Source organism: Halichoerus grypus, chromosome 14 (genome assembly GCF_964656455.1).
Source record: "Halichoerus grypus chromosome 14, mHalGry1.hap1.1, whole genome shotgun sequence".
Classification (NCBI taxonomy): Eukaryota; Metazoa; Chordata; class Mammalia; order Carnivora; family Phocidae; genus Halichoerus; species Halichoerus grypus.
Genome location: NC_135725.1, coordinates 92,569,935 through 92,588,786, shown reverse-complemented (window position 1 = coordinate 92,588,786; position 18,852 = coordinate 92,569,935). Strand labels below are relative to the sequence as shown.

The following is an 18,852-nucleotide window of genomic DNA, read 5'->3' as shown; positions in this document are numbered from 1 at the left end:
GCAGGGGTGCATGGGGCGGTGCCCTGCCTGGTGCGCCGAGGGGATGGGTGGGCTGTGGGGGTGCTCCACTCAGGGAGGGGCAGCCGGAGGGTCCTGGCACAGCGGCTGGGGATGTGTGTAGAAGGCGGCCCCCTGGGGGTGGGGGGGTCTGTGCCATCCTCATCCCATGACCAGTCTCTCCCACCTCCCCTGCCTCGTGCTCTGGGGGACTCTCCAGCCTGTGGTGGGGGCTGCTGGGGAGCCTCACACCTGGCCCCGCGTCTCCCCATCTCACGAGGCACCAGGAGCCTCAGCAGCCTGCTAATTCATTTATTTGCTCCTCTTCCTGCTCTTCCAACTTGTATCCACTGAGCACCTGCTGCGCCTGGTGCCCGAGATCAGGCCCAGCCCTGGAGGCACCTGCTTTTAGTGGGGGAGGCAACAGAAGATGCTCAAGGCAGGACACACAGCATGTCAGGTTCCGAGCGATAAGTGACAAGGATACGTGACCAGCTTCCGGGTAGAGGTTTCTACCGTGTTTCCAGTCCCAGAAAGTGCGGCCCAGAGAGGGGCAGTGGGAGGCCCAGGGGCACCCAGGGATGAGCGGGATTAGGGCTTGGACGCAGTTGCCAGCACTCTGTCCACCCCCTGCTGCCCTTCTGGAAGGCTGGCTGAGCCGGGGGATGGCTGGCCGCTGTGAGGATCAAGAGTGAGTCCTAGTCGCCTGGGGGTGGCTGCCTCCTGGCCAGGATCCTGCAAAGGGGGCCAGGCTCTGGCCTTCCCTCCAGAGTGGGCAGCCCTCTCTTTAGTCCTTGGCCCCATTTACCATGCCTGCAGGGCCGAGCAGCCGGAGTGGCTCCTTGCTCTTGGGAGGGACGTCCGCAGTGGGGGCCCCGGCACCAGAGGCCCCCTGAGAGGCTCCGGCAGGAGTGAGCGCTGCCGTCCCTGCAGTGAGGTTGGGGTGAGGACCCCGGAGGGACTGGCTTCAGGGAACAGTGGAGATGGCCCCCCGTCCATCACCTCCACACCTGGGGTCCTGGCTCCCAGGAACCTGGGCACAGATTTATGTTCCCGAAAGCTGGGAGAACACAGGTGGCCCCCGCCTCTCGACTGTCAAATGGGGTGACGTGAAGCTCGGAGTTGAGGCAGAAGGCATGTGTCTCTGAGGACAGCCACTGCGGGGCTCTCAACTTTTACTGCTGCTGGTTAGCAGTGCCCCGGCCCTCCGGCCCTCCTGGGACGCCCGGCGCACGTGCACCCCCCCCCCACTTGCACTCCCTGCGCGGCGTCTGCCCATGTGGGGGGTCGACATCTGCGGGGGGCAGGCTGCCCTGCCTGGAGCCCACGGGGAGGGGCATGAGAGCGGAGCTAGGGCAGAGAAGGGGACCCTCTCTGCATCCCAAGGGGAAAACCATCAGTCACTGGTTGGAAGGACAAAATACCTGCATTGTGGACTCCCACAACCAGGGGTGAGCTTCCCCATGGACTCATTCAGGGGGGCGGTGGTCAGTGGGTCGCCTGGGCTCCAGGGCAAGGACAGGCCCTCCTGCAGAGCTGCCCCTCCCCGCAGGCCCCTCTCAGCTGGGCGAGGCACTGGGCAGAGTTAAAGGGGGCCCCACGCCACCTGCTGTGGGGCCTCGGGGTCCTGAGGGCTCCCACCCACACTGGCCATGCCTTCCAGAGAAAGGAGACAGGGCAGAGCTGTCCCAGTCCCCTGCCCCGTGCCATGTCCATGAACAGCCCTCCGGGAGCCTCGGAGTCTGGTCTAGGAGGAGCTGTTGGCCAGGGGACCCGGCAGCTTCCACAGGCTGAACCTGAGCCTTCCGGAGAAACCTGCTCCTCTCCCTGGCTCGGCCTCCAGGCTGTCTCTCCAGGAGGGCAGGAGCAGGATGGACGACGGGGTGGAGGCTCACCCCAGCTTCTTGGTCCCTCCCGCGTCCCTCCTTACACTGTCAGTGGGGCAGGGCCTATCTCTGTGCTGAAATTCTCTGGCAGGATCTCTTTACCCAGAGGCTGCAGGCAGCCCCCAGGACCCATTTGAAATCTGAGCTGCCCCCGCCTAGAGTGGCTGAGAGCAGGATCTCAGGTAGCCAGAGACCAAGCAACGAGCACACCCAGAGTGCGTGTGCGGGGCTTGCATCCGACACCTCCTCCAGGAAGCCTCCCAGATAACACTTGGGTTGGGCCAGGTCCTGCCGCTCACCCGGTCGTAGCTTGCTCTGTGGGCCGTGAGCACCTGAGGGTCTGGCTCTCACTGCAGTTCCAGCCGCGGCCCACCACGTGCGTGTGCCTGGGAAATGTTTGCCAAGAGTGTGAGTGAGCCAGCTGCTCGATCCATGGAAAGCCGGGCCGTTCTGCTCTGGAGGAGAAGCACTCCTGAGCGTCCTGAGTGCCGGGGCCAGGCACTGTGCGCACACGTGGCTCTCGCCGGTCTCAGCGACCTGGGGGGGTCCCATCCTCACGCCCCTGCTTATGGAGGAGCCTGGTGTTCAAAGAGGCACCATCACCTTGAGCCAATCGGTGGCAGAACAGGGGTTTAGACCCAGTTTTTCCTGCTGGGGGCAGCGCTGTCCAGTAGACAAACGTCTAGACCAGCGTCACCCGATAGTACTTACTTTCGAGACAACGTTGTCTGGTGGAACCTTCTGGAAGGAGGGGAAAGTTCTAGATTCTGGGCTATCCAGTATGGTAGCCGTCAGCCATGGTGGCTGTCTAGCCAGGGAAACAGGGCCAGCAGGACCGAAGGGGGGCGTGTTAGGTTTAGTTCCTTTTCATTTAATGTCAGTGGTGCTCGTGGTGGCCGGCGGTCGGGCCAGACAGGGAGACTTTAGCTCCGGGCCGGGGGCGCTCCCACCCAGGGCGCGGTGTCCTGTCAGCTCCTTCCGGCCTCAGGCCCTGATTCCCCGAGCTCAGCCTCATAACTGAGAACACGCTTGTCGTGACATGCCCGCCTCGGGGACAGCTCGGAGCTCAGGGCCACGGAGCCCGTGTCTCCATGGTGACCGTCTGGGGTGCTGACGTGTGGGGCCAGAGATGATGAGGAACACCCCTCCCCCAGCCTTCGAGCCTCCCGGGTGCCCGCAGGACGGTCCGCGGGCGCTCAGGCTGGCGGGGCCTGGGGGTTCCTGGGCATCTTCTCTGGCTCCAGCTTCTCTCCGTGGCCACAAAACAAAAGCAGAGGAGGATGTTTCCTTCTCGAGGGAACTTCAGCTCAGAAGAGACACTTCAAGCTGTTCTCCCCAGTGGGTCTCCATTCCCCGTGGAGGCGGGACGGAAGGGCTGCCCCATGCTCAGCACACGTCAGGTGGCCGGAGCCTCTGCTTCTCCCCCCGCCTTGGTGCTTCAGAGTTTTCTCAGTGCCATGCAAATGCCCTGGGGCTGGTTTCGCTGAGGTCCACAGCCGCTCCCGCTGGAGCCATGGAAAGCCGGGCCGCTCTGCTCTGGACGAGGAGCACCATCCAGGGGACGGCATTCTCCCTGCACACTGGCCAGCCACGACGGTCATCCAAGAGCCACCAGGAGGGCACCAGCCCCAGGAGGGAGCCCACACGCCCTCCTCTGCCCACCCCCACCAGGCCCAGGCCCAGAAGATGGGAGGCGGGCCAAGGAGGGTGCAGCCAGCCACCCCTCCGACCATGGAGGCAGCCGCAGAGGGGCCCAGAGCACCAATGGTGTGCAGAGCCCGAGCTGGCCCCTCCACTGCCCTGGGGGACTCCCTGACCCAGGCGGGGAGGCTGAGGTTTCCGTGCTCATTCTCTGGAGCAGCCCCAGAAATCCCAGGGATGCCTGGGGACCTGCCCAGCTGTGACCCTGACTCCACGGCAGCAGCTGCCGTCCGTCCGTCCGTCCCGCATGTGCTCGGGCTTCTCACCGCCGGTGGGGGCGGGGGGGCACCTCGTTTTCCCACCGAGGCTCTGAAGGGCTAGTGATTTGTTCCAGGTCACCCGGGGAGGTCTGTCTGCTTGGCTCCCGCTGTCTCTGCAGACTCAGGCGTCGCTCCTGGGGGAGTGTGGCCGAGGGTCAGGCGGCACGAACCCCGAGCTGAGGTGGAGCAGTCCCAGCAGCCGGCTGCCTCCCCCTGCCGTAGGCTGCACCCGTCTGCCCTCCCTGGATGCCGTGCTGGGAGTCGGGCGCCTGCCCTCCTGCAGGCCGAGGGCTGAGGCCGCTCAGCTGCCCCTTCTCTGGCTCCTGCAGGTCAGCGCTCCGGGCACCTTGCCAACGTCCCCCGGAAGTCCCCAAGCTTTCTCAAGTCCCTGCAGGTGTGTCCTGCCCCCATCCTATCGGGCTGATGACAGCTGTGTCCCCGGTAGGCCTGCCTGGCTGGGGTGAGCGGGGAGCAGCCCTCGCCCCCCAGAGGCTGAGCAGAGAGGCCTGAGTGGGGGGCTTTGGGGGCATCCCTCCGAGAAGTGGGGCACCACCTGCCCTCTGGGGCTCAGGGCTTTTGGGAGCCATGGGGCAGCCGTGTGGGCCCCCCCAGGAATCCTGAGGCTTGGGCCCTCCCTGCAGCTGGACCAGGAGAAGCAGGAACGGGTGCTGACCCTTCTGCGGCAGCGGGCAGAGCTGGAGGTCTGGGAGACGCAGAAGGCCCTGGACCAGCTGCTCTTCAAGCACCAACTGGAGGTCAGCCGGCCCATCCCGAGGGCCCAAGGGCTCTTCCCAGGCATGCCCCACTCCCGGCCAAGGGGCGGTGCCACCCCGCCTGCCCACCCGAGCCCGGGGCCCTCCCGGGTGGATTTGGCTCTCTGGCTGCGTGGGGACCGCGTGCCTTTGTGGAAGGTCAAGTTGGGGAGGTTGCGGAGGACACAGTGCCACCTGAACCGTGGGCCCTGCCGGAGCCTGGAAGTGGACAGCATGGCTGCCTGCCAGAGGCCAGCTCAGTGGGCCACACACAGACGCTCAGTTTAAAGCAGAAGCAGGACGTTTTGGCCCACTACTAACCTGGGGCACCTGGCTGAGGGGACAGATGACCGCCTGAGCCTGTGTCCCGGTGTGTCGGCACCTGAGTCTTGGGCCCTCTGTTGGAGCTCACGAGCTGATGTGTGCAGGGCGCTCAACAGCCCTGGCAGGTCTGCCCGGAGGGGCAGGGGCCCCACGTCTCCGAACCACCTCTGCCCAGCCCCCTGCGCTCGCGGTTCCGGGGAGTACAGATGGCATCTGGCCCTGCGGCCGGCCTCTGGGATCTGGCTGGATGTGGTCAACCTCCTCTGTGTCTTCGGCTGGGGGACTGTTGGGAGGTACTCACAGTACAGTGGGGAGGCATTCCCAGGAGGGCGCCCCAGCCCGGGGAGCATGCGCACACAGGTACACACACGCGCCTGTGTGTGCGGGCAGCACGCACACCCGCCCGGGTTCCAGCTCTCCCCTGCCCCTCCTCGTTCCCAGCATCACACCCGCTGAGTGCTTGTAGCTGCCGCAGCTGGGGTGCAGGGCTGTGGCTCCCGCCGTCTGATCCCCCAAGTCTGGGGTGCTCCAGCCCCGGCCTTGCTCTGCGTCTGCTCGGCACCTGCCGCCCTCCCCCACGCTGCCACGTCCAACCCGGTCTGGGGGGCAGGGGGGTCCATGAGCCCCATGTGGAGGATGGACAAAGGAGGCCTCTGAGGTTGGGGCCTCCGCGACACACCCCACCTTCCTATTCTTGCAGCATCTTATGGAGAAACCCTCCACCCAGGCCAGGCCAGAACCGGCTTCGGCTTCGGCTTCGGAGCGGCCACGGGTGTGTGGAGTCCTGGAGCCGACAACCTCTCCGGACACCGCGACCACCAGACCCAGGTGCGGCCGCAGGTGGGGCTGGCCACGGCCTCCCAACATAGCCGCGGGCGGGCCGGCCGCCTCGGATGGGCGCGGGCAGCTGGTGCTGCTGGGGCTGTCTCCAGCACTCTCCCCCCACAGATCACACCCAGCCCTGGGCAGAGACGCTGCCGCACCCTCCCAGGGTGCCCAGGAAGGACAGCAGAGTCAGGAGGACAAGTCAACTTCTGCAGGTGAGAGTCCTCAAAACCACGCACACGGCAGGCGTCCGACCCCGCGCCTGGGGCAGGCAGAGGGGCCCGGCTTTCAGCCACATGCCTCCGCTCCTCCTGCGGACAGGATCTCCCGGTGCTTCTCCTTCCCTTTCCCGGGCTCTGTGTTCTTGCCGTCGGCATCTACCTTACACGGTTCAGGAACTTCACGAGTCTCCTTTACTGTTGGGAACACTCTGTCCCCTCTGAAGGTGTCTGCACAGCCCCATTTCCCGTGCTCGATCTCGTTGGTGTAGACCCGATTCTGTCTCTGGCTTCACTGTCCTTCTGCCTGAAGGACCTCCGTTAGCACTTCTGGTGGTGCCGGTGACACATTCTCTGAGCTTTTGTAAAGCCTAAGGACAAACTCATTTCATCTTTGTTTTTGAAATATCCTTTGCTGGACATAGAACTCCAGGTGGATGTTTTTCCTTCCGGTTGACGCGCTGCCCGGTCTTCTGGCTTGCCCTGTTTGCGACGAGAAACCTGGGGTCACTCTTCTCCCACGCAGGAGGCGCTTTTTATCTCTGGCCGCTTTTCCCGCTTTCTCTTCCTTACTGCTTTGGAGCTATTGGATATGACGGGTTTTGGTGTAGCTTCTCTTTCTGTCTCTTGTGCTCGGGGTGTGTTGTGAACCTTGCACCTGCGGGTGCATCGTATTCGTCGTGTTGGGGAATGTCCGGCCACCATGTCTTCTGTGTCCTCACCTCGCCTCCACTCGCCTGGATGTTTTTCCACCTTCAGTTCTTTCTGTGTGTTTCTTTTTTTCTTCCGTGTTTCCTTTTGGAGAGTTCCTACTGCCGTGCCTTCAAGTTCATTACTCCTCTCCTCTGCGGTGTCCGATTTGTCACTAATCCCACTCAGTAGCTTTTTCTTCTCAAGCATTTGGGTTTTCATCTCTAAAAGTTCCATTTGGACACTTTTTTATATCATCCCTGATTCTACTTAACTTAGTAAACATAGGGAATATAGTTATAAAAGCTTTTAAAGTCCTTCTCTGGCTCATTCCACTATCTGGGTCGGTTTCACTGATTGATTACTCTCGTTATAGGTCATGCTTTCTTGCTTCTTCACATGCCTGCTGGACACTTTGAACTTTACCTTGTTGGGTGCTATATTTATGTGCTCCCACAAACAGTTGTGAGCTTTGTTCTGGAACAGTTACTTGGATGCAGCTGGATCCTTCCAGGTGTTGCTTTGATAATTGCCAGGTGGCTATGAAGCAGGGCTCAGTCTGGGACCAAGGCAGGAGCTTCTGTGGACTCTGCCCTAAGACCCATGGATCATGAAGTTTTCCAGCCTGGCTAGTGGAGACAGGTGCAACTCTGGGCCTTCTGCTCCTTCCTGATGCTTCTCTCCCCAGCACGGGTAGCTTCCTCACGTGGTTCCCACAGAAGGCTTGTGGGGGACACTCCAAATCTCCAGATTCTCCCTGTGTGGCTCTCTCCTTTCTGGTCCTTCTTCCATGAGTTTTAGCTGCCTGGGTCTCTCTAGACTCCCAGCTCCATCTCCTCTCTTTGAGGGGTCTGCGAGGCTCTGCCTCAGTTTCCCCTCCCTGCACCGCAGCCTAGAAAACATTCTCAAGGCAGTAAGCTGTGACAATCAGGGGTCTCACCTGTTTTCTGTCTCTCAGGGATCACTGGCTATATTGCCTGATGTCCAGTGTCTGGAAAATTGTTCTTTCGTATGTGTGTGTGAACATTTATATATGTATATGTGTATATACGTGTCATTTTTTTGTTTTGTTGCATTTTAAAGTTATTTTTAGTGGGACAATAAATCCACAATCCAATCCCTTTTACTCTCTTGGTGGGAAGCACAAGTCCTCAAATGAACTTTTTGAAACTATAGAGTCCTTTTTCCATCCCACCCAGCACTGAAGGACAGCTAGCAGTGCTCAGTGGCAAGAGAGCTGCTCATGCCCGGAATTTGCGCTCTGCTGTCACCCCACCTGCTTGGTGCTAGACCTCAGATGGGTCACTCTCTGTCTCTGGGCCTCAGTCTCTCCTTCTGTGGAAGTGAAGCAGCAGAACTAAGTCATCCCCGAGGCCCCTGTACCCTGGGTCTTGTCCTGTGTATGATCAGTGGGTTCATACACAACCTTGCATCGGGACAAAGGAGATGGTGAAATTCCCCTGGTGTGGCCTTGTGAAGATCTGGTGTGAAGCTGTGTATGTGGGGGGTATTAAATACCCCAGACATGCGACCTTGGAGAGGCCCTCCTGGAGAAAAGGCCCCTGGAACCCCCACATGACCCAACCACCAACTGCTTTCTGTCCTCAGAGCCCCGGCAGGAAGGGGGACCAGACCAAGCTCCCTCCCAGCTGCCCCTGGCCAGGCTCTACCCTCGGGTCAACCCCACCCACCAGGTACAGGTGCCCTGGGGAGGGGGTCCAGGGGAGGCATGGCAGCATGTTTCAGACCCAAATCCTCCAGCTGACTGCCTGGGCCATCAGGGGCTGGGTGCTGAGGCCCACGTCTCCTAGAGCCTGCACCCAGGGCGTCTCTGCTGCAGATTCTGGGCTGGGGGAGGCACTCCCTGCCACAGGAATCACCCACCCTTCCCACTGACATCTGCCCGAGCCCCTTCCCCATGCCTGGGGCTGTAGGTGAGAGCAGGCGTTTCAACAAAGTTCTTCAGGCAGGCTGGCCCCCACCTTTCAGGCTGCGCATTTCAGGGCAGGCAGCCATCTTTCCCCAACCCTCTTGGGCACAAACAAGTGCTCAGCCTGGATCAGGGCTGGACATGAGACCAAGACAAGCAGGACCCCGCCCTGCCCTTGGGAGCACACAGTCGGGAGGGGGGTACTCCGCCTCAGGAAAGGAGACACTACGGGGTGGGGGGAATGAGTGAGGCGGGGCAGTCCAGGAGGGCGTCTTGGAGGCGGCGGCCACCCCTGGGCTGGGCACCGCTCCCACCCAGAGAGCTGGTCCAGGAGTGGCCTGCTCGATGTGCCCCGCCCCAGCGGAGCCTGGCGGGTCCCTGGAGCGCCGACGCCGCCGGAGCCCCGGGCCACTTCACGCTCCAGATGCTGGAGCTGAGCCTGCGGGAGGAGGAGCTGCGCGCGCAGCACCAGACTGCGCTGCTGCGCCTGCGCGAGAAAGCGCTGGAGGAGAAGATGTGCGCCGAGCTGGCCTGGTTGGAGCAGCAGCGAGCGTGAGCGCACGCGCGGTTCCGCCCCCTCGGGCCCCGCCTCCCGGTCCCGGCCCCGCCCCCTGTTCGGGCCCCGCCCCCGAGCCCCAGGCCGGACCGCGATGCGGGGAACCGACTGTACCGATCCCAGCAGTGATGGGTGTTTGCGGGAAGTTGGCTAAGGCAGTGAAGCTCCAAGAACAAATACGTACTTACTGAAACCACCCGCAGTGCCGCCTCTCCCGGGGAAGCCCCGCCTGTTTAGCAGTCTCGTTGAGGGAGACACGCTTACGGCTGCTGACCGGCATTGGGGGTTCACCCAAGTGCTGTTCTGTAGCCTGAGGTTCGCCCTGGGTCAGGAAAAGCTCCCCGCGGGCTCCTGCCCAAAGCCACAGCTCGCAGGGTGTCGCGCTCGGGCCGGCCGCCCAGCTCCCGTAGCCGGCCCGGGCTGGGCCTCCCAGCCGCCTCCCGCTCTGCGTCCTTACGCTGAACAGGCGGAGAGACTCCCCTTAAAGTAATGCCTGCGAGGGGCGGGCTGTGTCCGTCGCATGCATTTTGATGCACTGATTTTTGATGCATGGAGAGCTTCCTGATGGTCCCTCACTGGCTTCCAAAAAGTATACCCCAGCGACGGTCCTCCCCGACAGTTGGCGAGCGTGCCAGGCTGTGCGTGTGCGGTTCCATGGTGCCCCCCCGTCCCCGCCAAAGGACCCTCTGGGTGGGCTGGGGCTCCAGAGTGCAAGGCGCTGCCCTCCCTCAGTCTGTCAGGCCCGAAAGTGGTCATGAAGAGTAGGTGGGAAGAGTGACAGCCTGGGCCGGGCCTCCAGGCCCCCGGGGTTCCCCCAGCCTGTCCCGGCTGTGGGCGGGGGCCATCCCAGGTCCACATGACTGGCAGGGGCTGGCCGTGTCTGCAGTTTTCCACACCCACCTGTGGATGCCAGGTGAGCAGTGGGTCCTGCCTCCTCCCTCAGGTGTCTGGGCAGCAAGGGGAGCCCCACGGCGCCGGTAGCCTTGGTGGAGAGGCAGCTGCAGGCCCTCAGCAGCCTTGAGCAGGAGCAGGTAAGGGCCAGCGCAGCCCCAGGGGTGGGCAGGCGACCAGCACCGAGTTGGTCCTGCCACCCTCCTGGCTGGTGTGTGAGCATTCTGCGCCACACCGTGATAATTCCCCAGCCGTCACCACCCTCCCAGGGGGCTCAGGACCCCGTGGTGCAAGGGGAGCATCCAGTGGCCAGAGGGGGCAGCGTGGCCTGGATGCCGTGTGGCCCTGCCGTCCTGCCCCCTGTGGCCTCCTGGAGCCTCGCCAACGGGAGAATGACAGCAGTGTCTGCTGCGGGGGCTGCGGGAGCGTCAGCGTGGCCGGCACTGGCCAGGGGCAGTGTGCACGACCACAGAGGGGCTCACTAGGTGCTCCGAGCCGTGTCCAGGGGCCGCTGTGTGGTGGGACCCATGTTAGCCCCCTTTATGCAGATGAAGAAACTGAGGCTCAGTGTAGGGGGCTTGCCTTGTTCAGGGACCCGCAGAGGGGCAGTGAGGGGTGGGGCTGGGTTGACAGAAACCCTCCCCCCAGACGGCCTGTATGGGCCAAGGAGGTGGGGTGGGGGATGTGGGGATTCCAGGCAGAGGGGCCAACGGGAGCAGACCCAGACAGAAAAATGGGGTGACATCATGGCCGTGAGCTGTGAAGGGGGCTGAGAAGGGGCTCCATTATCACATGGCAATGAGGTGGTGAACCGGGTGGTCTGAGCCCCTGACCCCTGGGGCTTGAGCAGGGGGCCCAGCTCTGCCCAGCCTTAGTTTCCTCTTCTGACCTATAAAGGCTGCCCCTCCCAGGGTGGGTGTGCAAAGACCCGAGCATGTGCTCCGGGCAAGGTGGCTCTGCCGAGGGGTGTGCCTTCAGAGACAAAGCAGGGACCAGAGGACACCTGCGGACAGTTTAATGAAGGGATGAGTCCAGGGGGTGGGGGCAGTGCCCAGAGCCCGGAGAGAAGGAGGGCTGAGTGGGGGAGGGCAGAGGTGCCACCAGCCTGCCCCACCCCAGCCCTGGGGGCCCCGGGGAACAACACCCTACCTTCCCTCCCACCTCCTGCTAAGCCTCCTGTTGGCCAAACCCATGGGGGGCGAACTTGCTGGAGCAGGATGAGGAGGGCACCTGGAGGGGCTCAGGGAGGCCCCGCAGGAGCCGGGCTGCCCCCTCAGACACCCCTTTTTCCCGCTCATCACGTGGGTCTCTCTTTGTGCGGGGTTGGGGGTTTTGCTGACGCCTCCTCTGTCTGGTTCAGAGAGAAATCCGATGGCTGCGGAACACTCACCTGTTCTCCCACAAGGAGAGGAAGCTGCTCCTACAGCACCAGAGGGACATCCTCTGCCTGCAGACGGCCCTGATGCACCTGCAGCGGGAGCTCGAGGCCCGGACCAGGCCGCCTCAGGTGGGCGCGCTCCCCGGGCTGGAGGCTTGTCACCTGTCCCCTGGCTGCTCCGTGGGACAGTGCAAGACCCCCATCAATATGCCTGCGACCCAGAGCGCGGAGGGCCTGGGGAGAGATGCAGCGGGAGGGCAGGAGGGGCGGCCACCTCCTGCGGGGGCCAAGGAGGTTTCCTGGATACCGCAGCCCTCGTCAGGCTCTGGAGGGGGAGCCAGACCCCCCATGGTAGGGGAAGCCACCCCTCCAGGCCCGGGGGTGGAGGTGAGAAGCCCAGGGGAGGGGGGGCTTAGGCTAGAGCTGGGGATGGGGCCAGGGCTGGTGGCGGCTGAGGCAAGAAGGAAGGGTGGCCTGGGCTCCTAGGGGGGCAGCCCCTTGGGGAACCCCAAGCAGCAGGGGTGTCCTTGCTCCAAATCCCCGTCCCCACCAGCTGTCCCATGGACGAGGCTGTGTAGACACGGAGCGGGGCAGCCGTCCCCAGCCTGCACGTCTCCTGTGTCGAGATGGGGATGCTGATGGCCTCACCTGGTGGGGTGAGGATGGAATGAACTGGGTTCTATGGGTTAGCAGTCACACTGCGGGATGAGCAGCCGGGTGGTGTGCGCCCCGCCCCAGGCCGACCTGCAGGACAGGTGACCCGGGGCAGCCTCGGGCAAGGAATCCCCAGCCCTGGGCCTTATGTCTGCCCCTGTCTGGGGGTGATTAGCACAGGACGCAGGGCTGCTGGGAGGGTAGAAGCACCTGTCTGAGCTGATGAGAGCACCTGCTTCAGCACCAGACACCGGGCGCCCAGCGGCCTCGCCACGTGAAGCCTGCCCCTGCTTTGCCTGAGAGCAGGTGAGACAGGCGGGTGTCACACGGCTCCCTGTGCTGTTTCTCAGAGGTCTGGCCCCGAAGTCAAGCCCGCTCAGACGGAGGGGCCGGCACAGGGCTCCTCATGGCCCTCCACACCACATGGGCCTGGCAGCCCCACCAGCCCCAACCCCTGGAGAAGCCCTGAGAGCCCAGGCGCCCAACAGTGAGTTGTCACCGGCAGTCCTGGCCCCATGCTCACCATTAAAAGCCTTTCCCGTGCTGAGTGGCCCCTGTGCTCATGGCTGCTGGGCCCTGCACCTCTCAGCCCTGCTGAGGGGAGGGCGGCCCTGGGGACCCCGAGGGGGCCCTGCTCCCGCTAGCTGGCCCATGGGGATGTGGGCAGAGGCCAGAGTGGCCCTGGCCCAGCGGGAGGAACACAGCGCTGGCTCGTTCCTAGCGGGGCTGCTGGCTACGGTGTGGCCCTGGGGTGCCCTCCCTTCCTGAGCCCGCTTCCTCATCTGTGAACGGAGACAGGGCTGCCACCATCCCCGGGCTATGCGGGGAGCAGCGAGACAAAGCAAGTAGACGGGCCTTGCTCGGGGGCAGTGTGGCCCCCCCAGCTGCCAGGAGCCCCTCCGAGGCCGGCGTGGGGCTGTCCTGCCCACTGAGGCGGCTGAGCCTTCTCTCACAGGCTGGCCACGTGGCCGCTGGCTTCGTTCTGCAGCAAAAGGGCCTCTCCTGGCCGACGAGAGGGGCCCTGCCCAGGCTGAGTCACCGAGGGGGCGGCGGGGGCGACCGATGCCCGGTGCCACCTGACACAGAGCCCTGCTGTGGGGGAGAGGGAGCTACTTTTCCCATCAGGAGTGTCATCCATCCCTACACTGGGAACGCCTCCTTCCCTTCTGTCTTAAATAAAATGGCCCAGGGCTGTCGGCCCACCAGCCAGACTAATCACAGCAGTCTGGGGGTGAGGACGCAGGAGGCAGCCCCCACGCCGGGAGGGGCTCACCGCCCCCCGCCAGGAGCGGCCTTCACAGGGACCCCTGCCTGCCTGTGGGAGCCCCGGCGCCTCCGGCAGCCCTCTTCCCGCATGGCGGGAACCTTTGTAGGCCTCCACCGCACAAGGGGGTCATGGCCCACTCAGCTGCCCAGCCATGAGCCCCACTTGGCTTCCCTGTGAGAGCCCATCTCAAATCAGTCTCAGCATGGACTGATCTACCCTTCACGTTGCTATGGATTGCCAGGCCCGGGGATCTCTGAAGAGGCTTCCAGGCTGACTGCACCCTCCCGGTAGCCGGGGCTCGTTGGGAAGGCTGTGTGGGCGGGGCCGTGAGCGCAGGCAGGGGGCAGGCCTGGGCCCCCGTGGGAGCCAGCCGTCCTCCTAGGGGGCGAGGCCTCCTTTGCTTTTCTCATCACACCAGTGAGGCAATAGTCACTGTTGGAGGGTTAGGGAACAGAGAAGCTGGGTACAAAGAAGGAAAAATTTCGGATTTTTCATAACCACTCCCTCCCTCACTGAGAGAGATGTTTGACTTTTTGCTGGAGGTCACACCACGCAGAGAACAGAGGTACTTTATTCTTTTGCTCCGACAAGGGGAGCTCAGCAGAGCTCGGAGTGGGTCAGGGCCCAGGTGCATCCTTGAGCTAGTGCCCGTGGGCCACTCCCCGCACTCAGCGCCCCCCAGGGCTCCTGGCCCGAGACCCTGGGTGTGGGGAGGGGGTGGGAGGGACGATGAGCCTTTTAACGGGCAAGGGGGCTCCCATTCCGGGTTATTTAGCCTGTCCTGCTCCCGAGGCGGCACTGAGGGGTGGGTGATGGGCTTAGGTGCAGCAGCCCCCTTGCTCCGTCCTCTGCGTCCTTGCTCCTGGGGCCAGGCAGGGGCCTGCGTCTGGGACACCCTGGTGTGGACAGCTGCCTCCCAGGCCTTGCCCCAGAGTCAGAGCTCCAGCCCCTGAGTTGTCTCCTCCTTCAAAAAGGCTCAAGATTACAGGCACTAGGGATGGCCCTATGACCCCACTCCCTGTTCACACTCCCGATGTGGGTGTGACCGCCTCGGGGGAGACGCTTGGGCCACCCTGGGGGGCAGCCTGCTCTGCCCAGTTGTAGTGAACAGAAGCAAGGCAAGCCAGAGAGCGGCGGCCGTGTCCCAGCAGGCCTCCGCACCACACTGACCTTCAGTCCAGGGGTCAGGAGACCCGGCAGCCTTGCCCCCCAGCTGCCTCCTTGAGGCTGTGATGATGGGGGAGGGGGGTTCTTGATGCCGGTCCGTGTGCCCAGAGCATGGCAGTGGGTCTGGGCGTGTGGCGTCCAGGCCTCCGACCTGCTGGGCATCCCAGAGCTCAGGTTGGCCCAGTGGCCGGTCTCCATGCAGAAATCTTGACAGAACACCCTGTGCTGGGGGACAGACGCCTCCCCCCGCCATGCCCCAGCCCTGTGCCTGTGCTCTGTCAGCCCCCAGCAATGGCCCCATCTGGGGGCAACAGCCCCCGCTTGGGAAGGTGCCTGCTGGGCAGGGCCCAGGCCCTGTTTTCCCTTACCCGCGCGCTGCCAACTCGACCACCGTCCACAGCTATGCCCTGGACGCATGCTGTCCCCCTCGGGGAGTGTCCTGGTCAGGGCTCGTCACCCGGGGAGGGCACAGCCCAGACAGACGGTCACAGGCCCTCTGCACTCACTGCCTTGCAGCCTCCCCACCGGGCAGGAGGACGGGACCCCGCCCCAGGCCACTTCAGCCACAGATAGTCCCCGGCTGCTTCCAAAGCCGGTGTGTGGAGAGGACACGCCTGTGGCCCGCAGCTGGCCTGACGCTGGGGGCTGGCTGGCGGAGAGCCAGAGCCCTGTGAGCCAAGGTAACCAGGCAAGGCAGCCGAGGACCAAGGGTCATCCTGTCAGTGGGCCCTGGCCACTTGGGGCAGCACCGGGTTGAGGTCAGAAAGACCTGCATCCTGGTGAGCCTCGCCCGAGCAGTGCGACCGGGCCGTCCCCCACCTCTTCCTCCATGTCTGGGTTCAGTGGGCCTGTCTGGGCAGTGTGGGTGGTCCAGCGAGGGGTGCTCCTCCCTGTCCTCAGTCTCCCCCTCTCTATACGGGGGCCAGTTCAGGTGGTGGGCCCGTTTCCCGAGGCTGAGTGTTTCACGTGGCTTCAGAATTCCTGGACACTGTGTCGTCCACGTCCTGTGGCCCGTGCCCGGCAATGCTCACGGTCCCTTTGCCTCACAGGAGACCCCCAGCCCAACCCCCAGCCCTTGTCCTCGGAGGAGAAGACCCGGCCTCTGATGGAAAGCCGTGCACAGAAACTCCAGGGCCGGCACTCCCTGGGCAGAGGGGGTCCCTGCAGCCCCCCGGAAGCCAGCGTGAGTCGAGGCTTGGCCCTGCACCCTCTGCAGGCAGAGTGGAGGCCTGGCCTTGCTTTGTTGGGTTCTACCATGTGGCTTTGGATGGGGGGTGTCACCCTGTCCACCAGATGAGGGTTTGGATGGGATGGGGCCTGTTTGGCCCTTCCCAGGTGGATTCGTCCGTTGAGGGGTCTTTGGAGTCCACAGGGGGCGGGTAATCTGGTAAGAGGGGGTCTCCAGGGCCGTCTTTAAGGGGATGGTCTTTGTTCCTTACTGGAGTCACGGGAGCACAGCAGCTTTATCCACGTACCGACGCCACAACCCGGCTGTGGTCTTCCAACACATTTCCAGCAGGTGGCTGAAGGCAGCATGAGCCCAGCAGGGTCGGAATTGGGGCTGGATTTTGCCAACAGCCCCAGGGAGGAGGTCCAGCAGATGGAAAACTGGCCGTCAGGGGAACAGAGGTGTGAGGTTTGGAGGGCTGCCTGGGCCGGCGGGACCCTTGGGCAGGAGTCAGGGCTCTGGGACATGGAGATGCCTGTCCTCTCCCGGAGAGATCCTCACTCCCTCCTGGCACCCCTTGTCCTGGCCTGGGCCCCCTGTGCACCCCTAGCCCTCCCCATGCCCTCCTGAGTCTGACTCCCTCTGTGGAAACAAAGATGTCACCTGGTGAATTGGCCCAAGACCCAGGGGTGGGGGCAGCAGGAGGGGCCCTTCCAGGGCCTCTGAGCCTCCGAGCCTCTCAGATGGCAACACCCCCAGAGACCTGATCCAGCAGGGACTGAGGCCAGAACCCCTAAACACAGGGCCCCTTGCCTCCACCCGGGGAGTCCTGTGCTCTGGCGGTCCTTCCCTAGTGGGGCAGATGCCTGGCAGGCCGGTTGTCAAGCTAATGAGGTAGTTGAAGGCCATGCAGAGGCCCTGAGCTGTGAGAAGGAGGCTGGGGGGATGGGGCCCTCTCCGGGGAGCCCCCGGGACATGCCCATAAATATGCCTACAGGATAGAGAGCTGTTGGCAGGAGGACCCCTGCGACCCCTTCTCTCGGCCGGAAGCCGCCCCGCTGACCGCTGCTCCAGGTGATCCCCCCCCCCAAAGGCCCCGCCTTGCACAAGGAACAACAAATCCTCACTTAAGGGTCATCCGAGACTGGCTCCTCGGTCAGGGCCAGCCTCTCAGTCTCTGCGGGCAGCGGCAGCTCTGAGGCTGGACATGCCCAGACGTGATTCCCTTCCGTGTGGTGCTGAGTGTAGTCGGGGGCTCAGCCACGCTGACGCTGTGGGCATTTCTTCCACCTGTCTGGGCTTTTCTGGTTTTGGGCCCCTGGCTTAGGGGCCATGGGGTGTGGGCTGCCGCTTGGCCCTCGCCGCAGGGGTGACAGAGTGTGAGGACTGTGGGCCTCACCCCCAAACCCCCTCTCTCTGCAGCTCCCGCGCCACCCAGCCCACGTGCGGGCAGCCCCCTGGAGCTGGGCCCCGAGTCTGAGTCTGAGTCCGCTCCCCGGAGCTGCTCGGGGTCCCGTGCCTCCTCCTCTGTGAGTGGGCCGTCCTGCCGCTCTCTTCAGGAGTTTCAGAAGGTGTCCGCCACTCTGGTGCAGCTTTCCCTGTCAGACTGGGAAGCTGGGGACCCCCCCGACGCAGACCCTGGCTGGTCTGGGGAGTTCTCTCCTCAGGACTCCTGGGGGCTCCACTGCGGCGGGGGGCAGGTGGCCCGGGAGAGGGTGGAGGGCAGCGGGGCCGGTCCCCGGCGCGGCTCCCCCGTGGACGCAGGAGGCCCAGAGCCAGGCAGAGGCCCCCAGCAGGCAGGCTGGCTGCTGCCTCTCCCAGATGCCCCCTCTTCGAGGTCAGGGTCAGAGCTGTCAGAGGCGTCCAGCGAGCTCTGGGACGAGGAGAACCTGCTGGAGCCGGGCACTGGTGCTGAGCCCGCCTCGGGGCGCTCCTCCCCTGCGGGAGGCTCATCCCACCTGGAAAGTGGCGGGGCGCCCTGCTCTGCACCTCCTTCCTTGGGCCTTGGGGAGGGGCAGGAAGCTTCTGGAACCAGTGGGAGCCTGATCAGTGGATTAAATACAGGAAGAGCCAAACAGGTGTCACGGGAGGCTGCCTGCATGGCACTCCCATCCAAATCTTCCTCCAGTGACTTAGACCTGCCCCTTTCCTCTCCCTCGGGGTCCTTGGCATCCGAAGCGGTGGATTTTGGTGAAGGAGGAGACACTGGGCCTCTGCAGGCCTCAGATGGCTGCCCACAGGGGCCCGGGGACGCTGACCTGAGACTATCCAATGACGGGAAACCCCAACAGGCCTGGTCTGAGCATGAAGTCCCCGTGAACCTGAGGGCTCCTCCTAGGGACGCTGGCGGTCTGGTAGCCCGGACACCCGAGGGCTGGGCGCCTGGGTGTAGGGGGAAGGGAGACTCCCCTGACTCCCCTGCCCCAGAGGAAGCCTGCTCCACCCTGGCCAGTGGGGTCTTGCCTGAGATCCTGTCCCCCGTGGACGACGTGCTGTCCTACGGCAGTGCTGACCTTCCATCCTCCACCCACAGGGATGCCAGCCTCCCTCCTCTGCCTCCTACCCTCCCAGCAGAGAGGGAGGCCAACGCCACCAGCCTCCACTCAGAAGACTTCCCTCCCCCACCTGAAGATGCCATGTCTCCTGGGGGCTCGCTGGGCTCCCCCGGGGAGGATGCCTCCATCAAAACTGGGGAGTTGCCCTCCTTGTCTGAGGAGGGCCTGCCTGAGCCGCTGTCCCCGGGGCCCCAGGAATCAGGGCTCTGCCTGGAGGTGGGCAGACAGGGTGGAAGCCTTAGGGACAAATTGGGTGAATCGTGTTGTGATGGGGGAGCCCAGGCTGTGGGCAGCCAGTGGTCTGAGCCAGCTCGCTGGCTAGGGTCGCCCTTGTGTGTGGGGGCAGGTGATGCCGTGGGGGGGCTCCCAAGGCTGCCAGTGCAGCCCCCAAGCCCATCCAGAGTGGCCTCCGAGGCCGGGGAGGGTCTGCCAGTGTTGGAGGCTGGAGGTACGGGGCTGTCTGGCACCGGGCAGGGCGACCCGGCTCCTGCTTTGGGCGCAGGCCGCTGGGTGGACGCACCCGGCATGGAGAGAGCTGAGGTGGTAGATTTGGTCTCCAGCCAGCTCACCAGAAGGATCCTGTGCGACTCGCTGGCTGTGCTCTCGGAGATGGCCCAGCCAGCGGCCCGCTAA

General features: G+C 64.0%; 1 protein-coding gene across 1 annotated transcript in view; it reads left to right on the top strand.

The window, feature by feature from the left end:
- CCDC187 (coiled-coil domain containing 187) overlaps nt 1–18,852 on the top strand; it is a 33,955-nt gene extending 15,103 nt beyond the window's left edge. Inside the window, exons 10-21 of the mRNA XM_078061308.1 lie at nt 4,174–4,238; nt 4,486–4,599; nt 5,621–5,960; nt 8,262–8,347; nt 9,008–9,135; nt 10,083–10,170; nt 11,391–11,537; nt 12,413–12,549; nt 15,013–15,176; nt 15,546–15,679; nt 16,016–16,127; nt 17,087–18,852. Coding sequence (XP_077917434.1) covers nt 4,174–4,238; nt 4,486–4,599; nt 5,621–5,960; nt 8,262–8,347; nt 9,008–9,135; nt 10,083–10,170; nt 11,391–11,537; nt 12,413–12,549; nt 15,013–15,176; nt 15,546–15,679; nt 16,016–16,127; nt 17,087–18,852 — 3,281 coding nt within the window. The remainder of the gene's footprint in view (nt 1–4,173; nt 4,239–4,485; nt 4,600–5,620; nt 5,961–8,261; nt 8,348–9,007; nt 9,136–10,082; nt 10,171–11,390; nt 11,538–12,412; nt 12,550–15,012; nt 15,177–15,545; nt 15,680–16,015; nt 16,128–17,086) is intronic.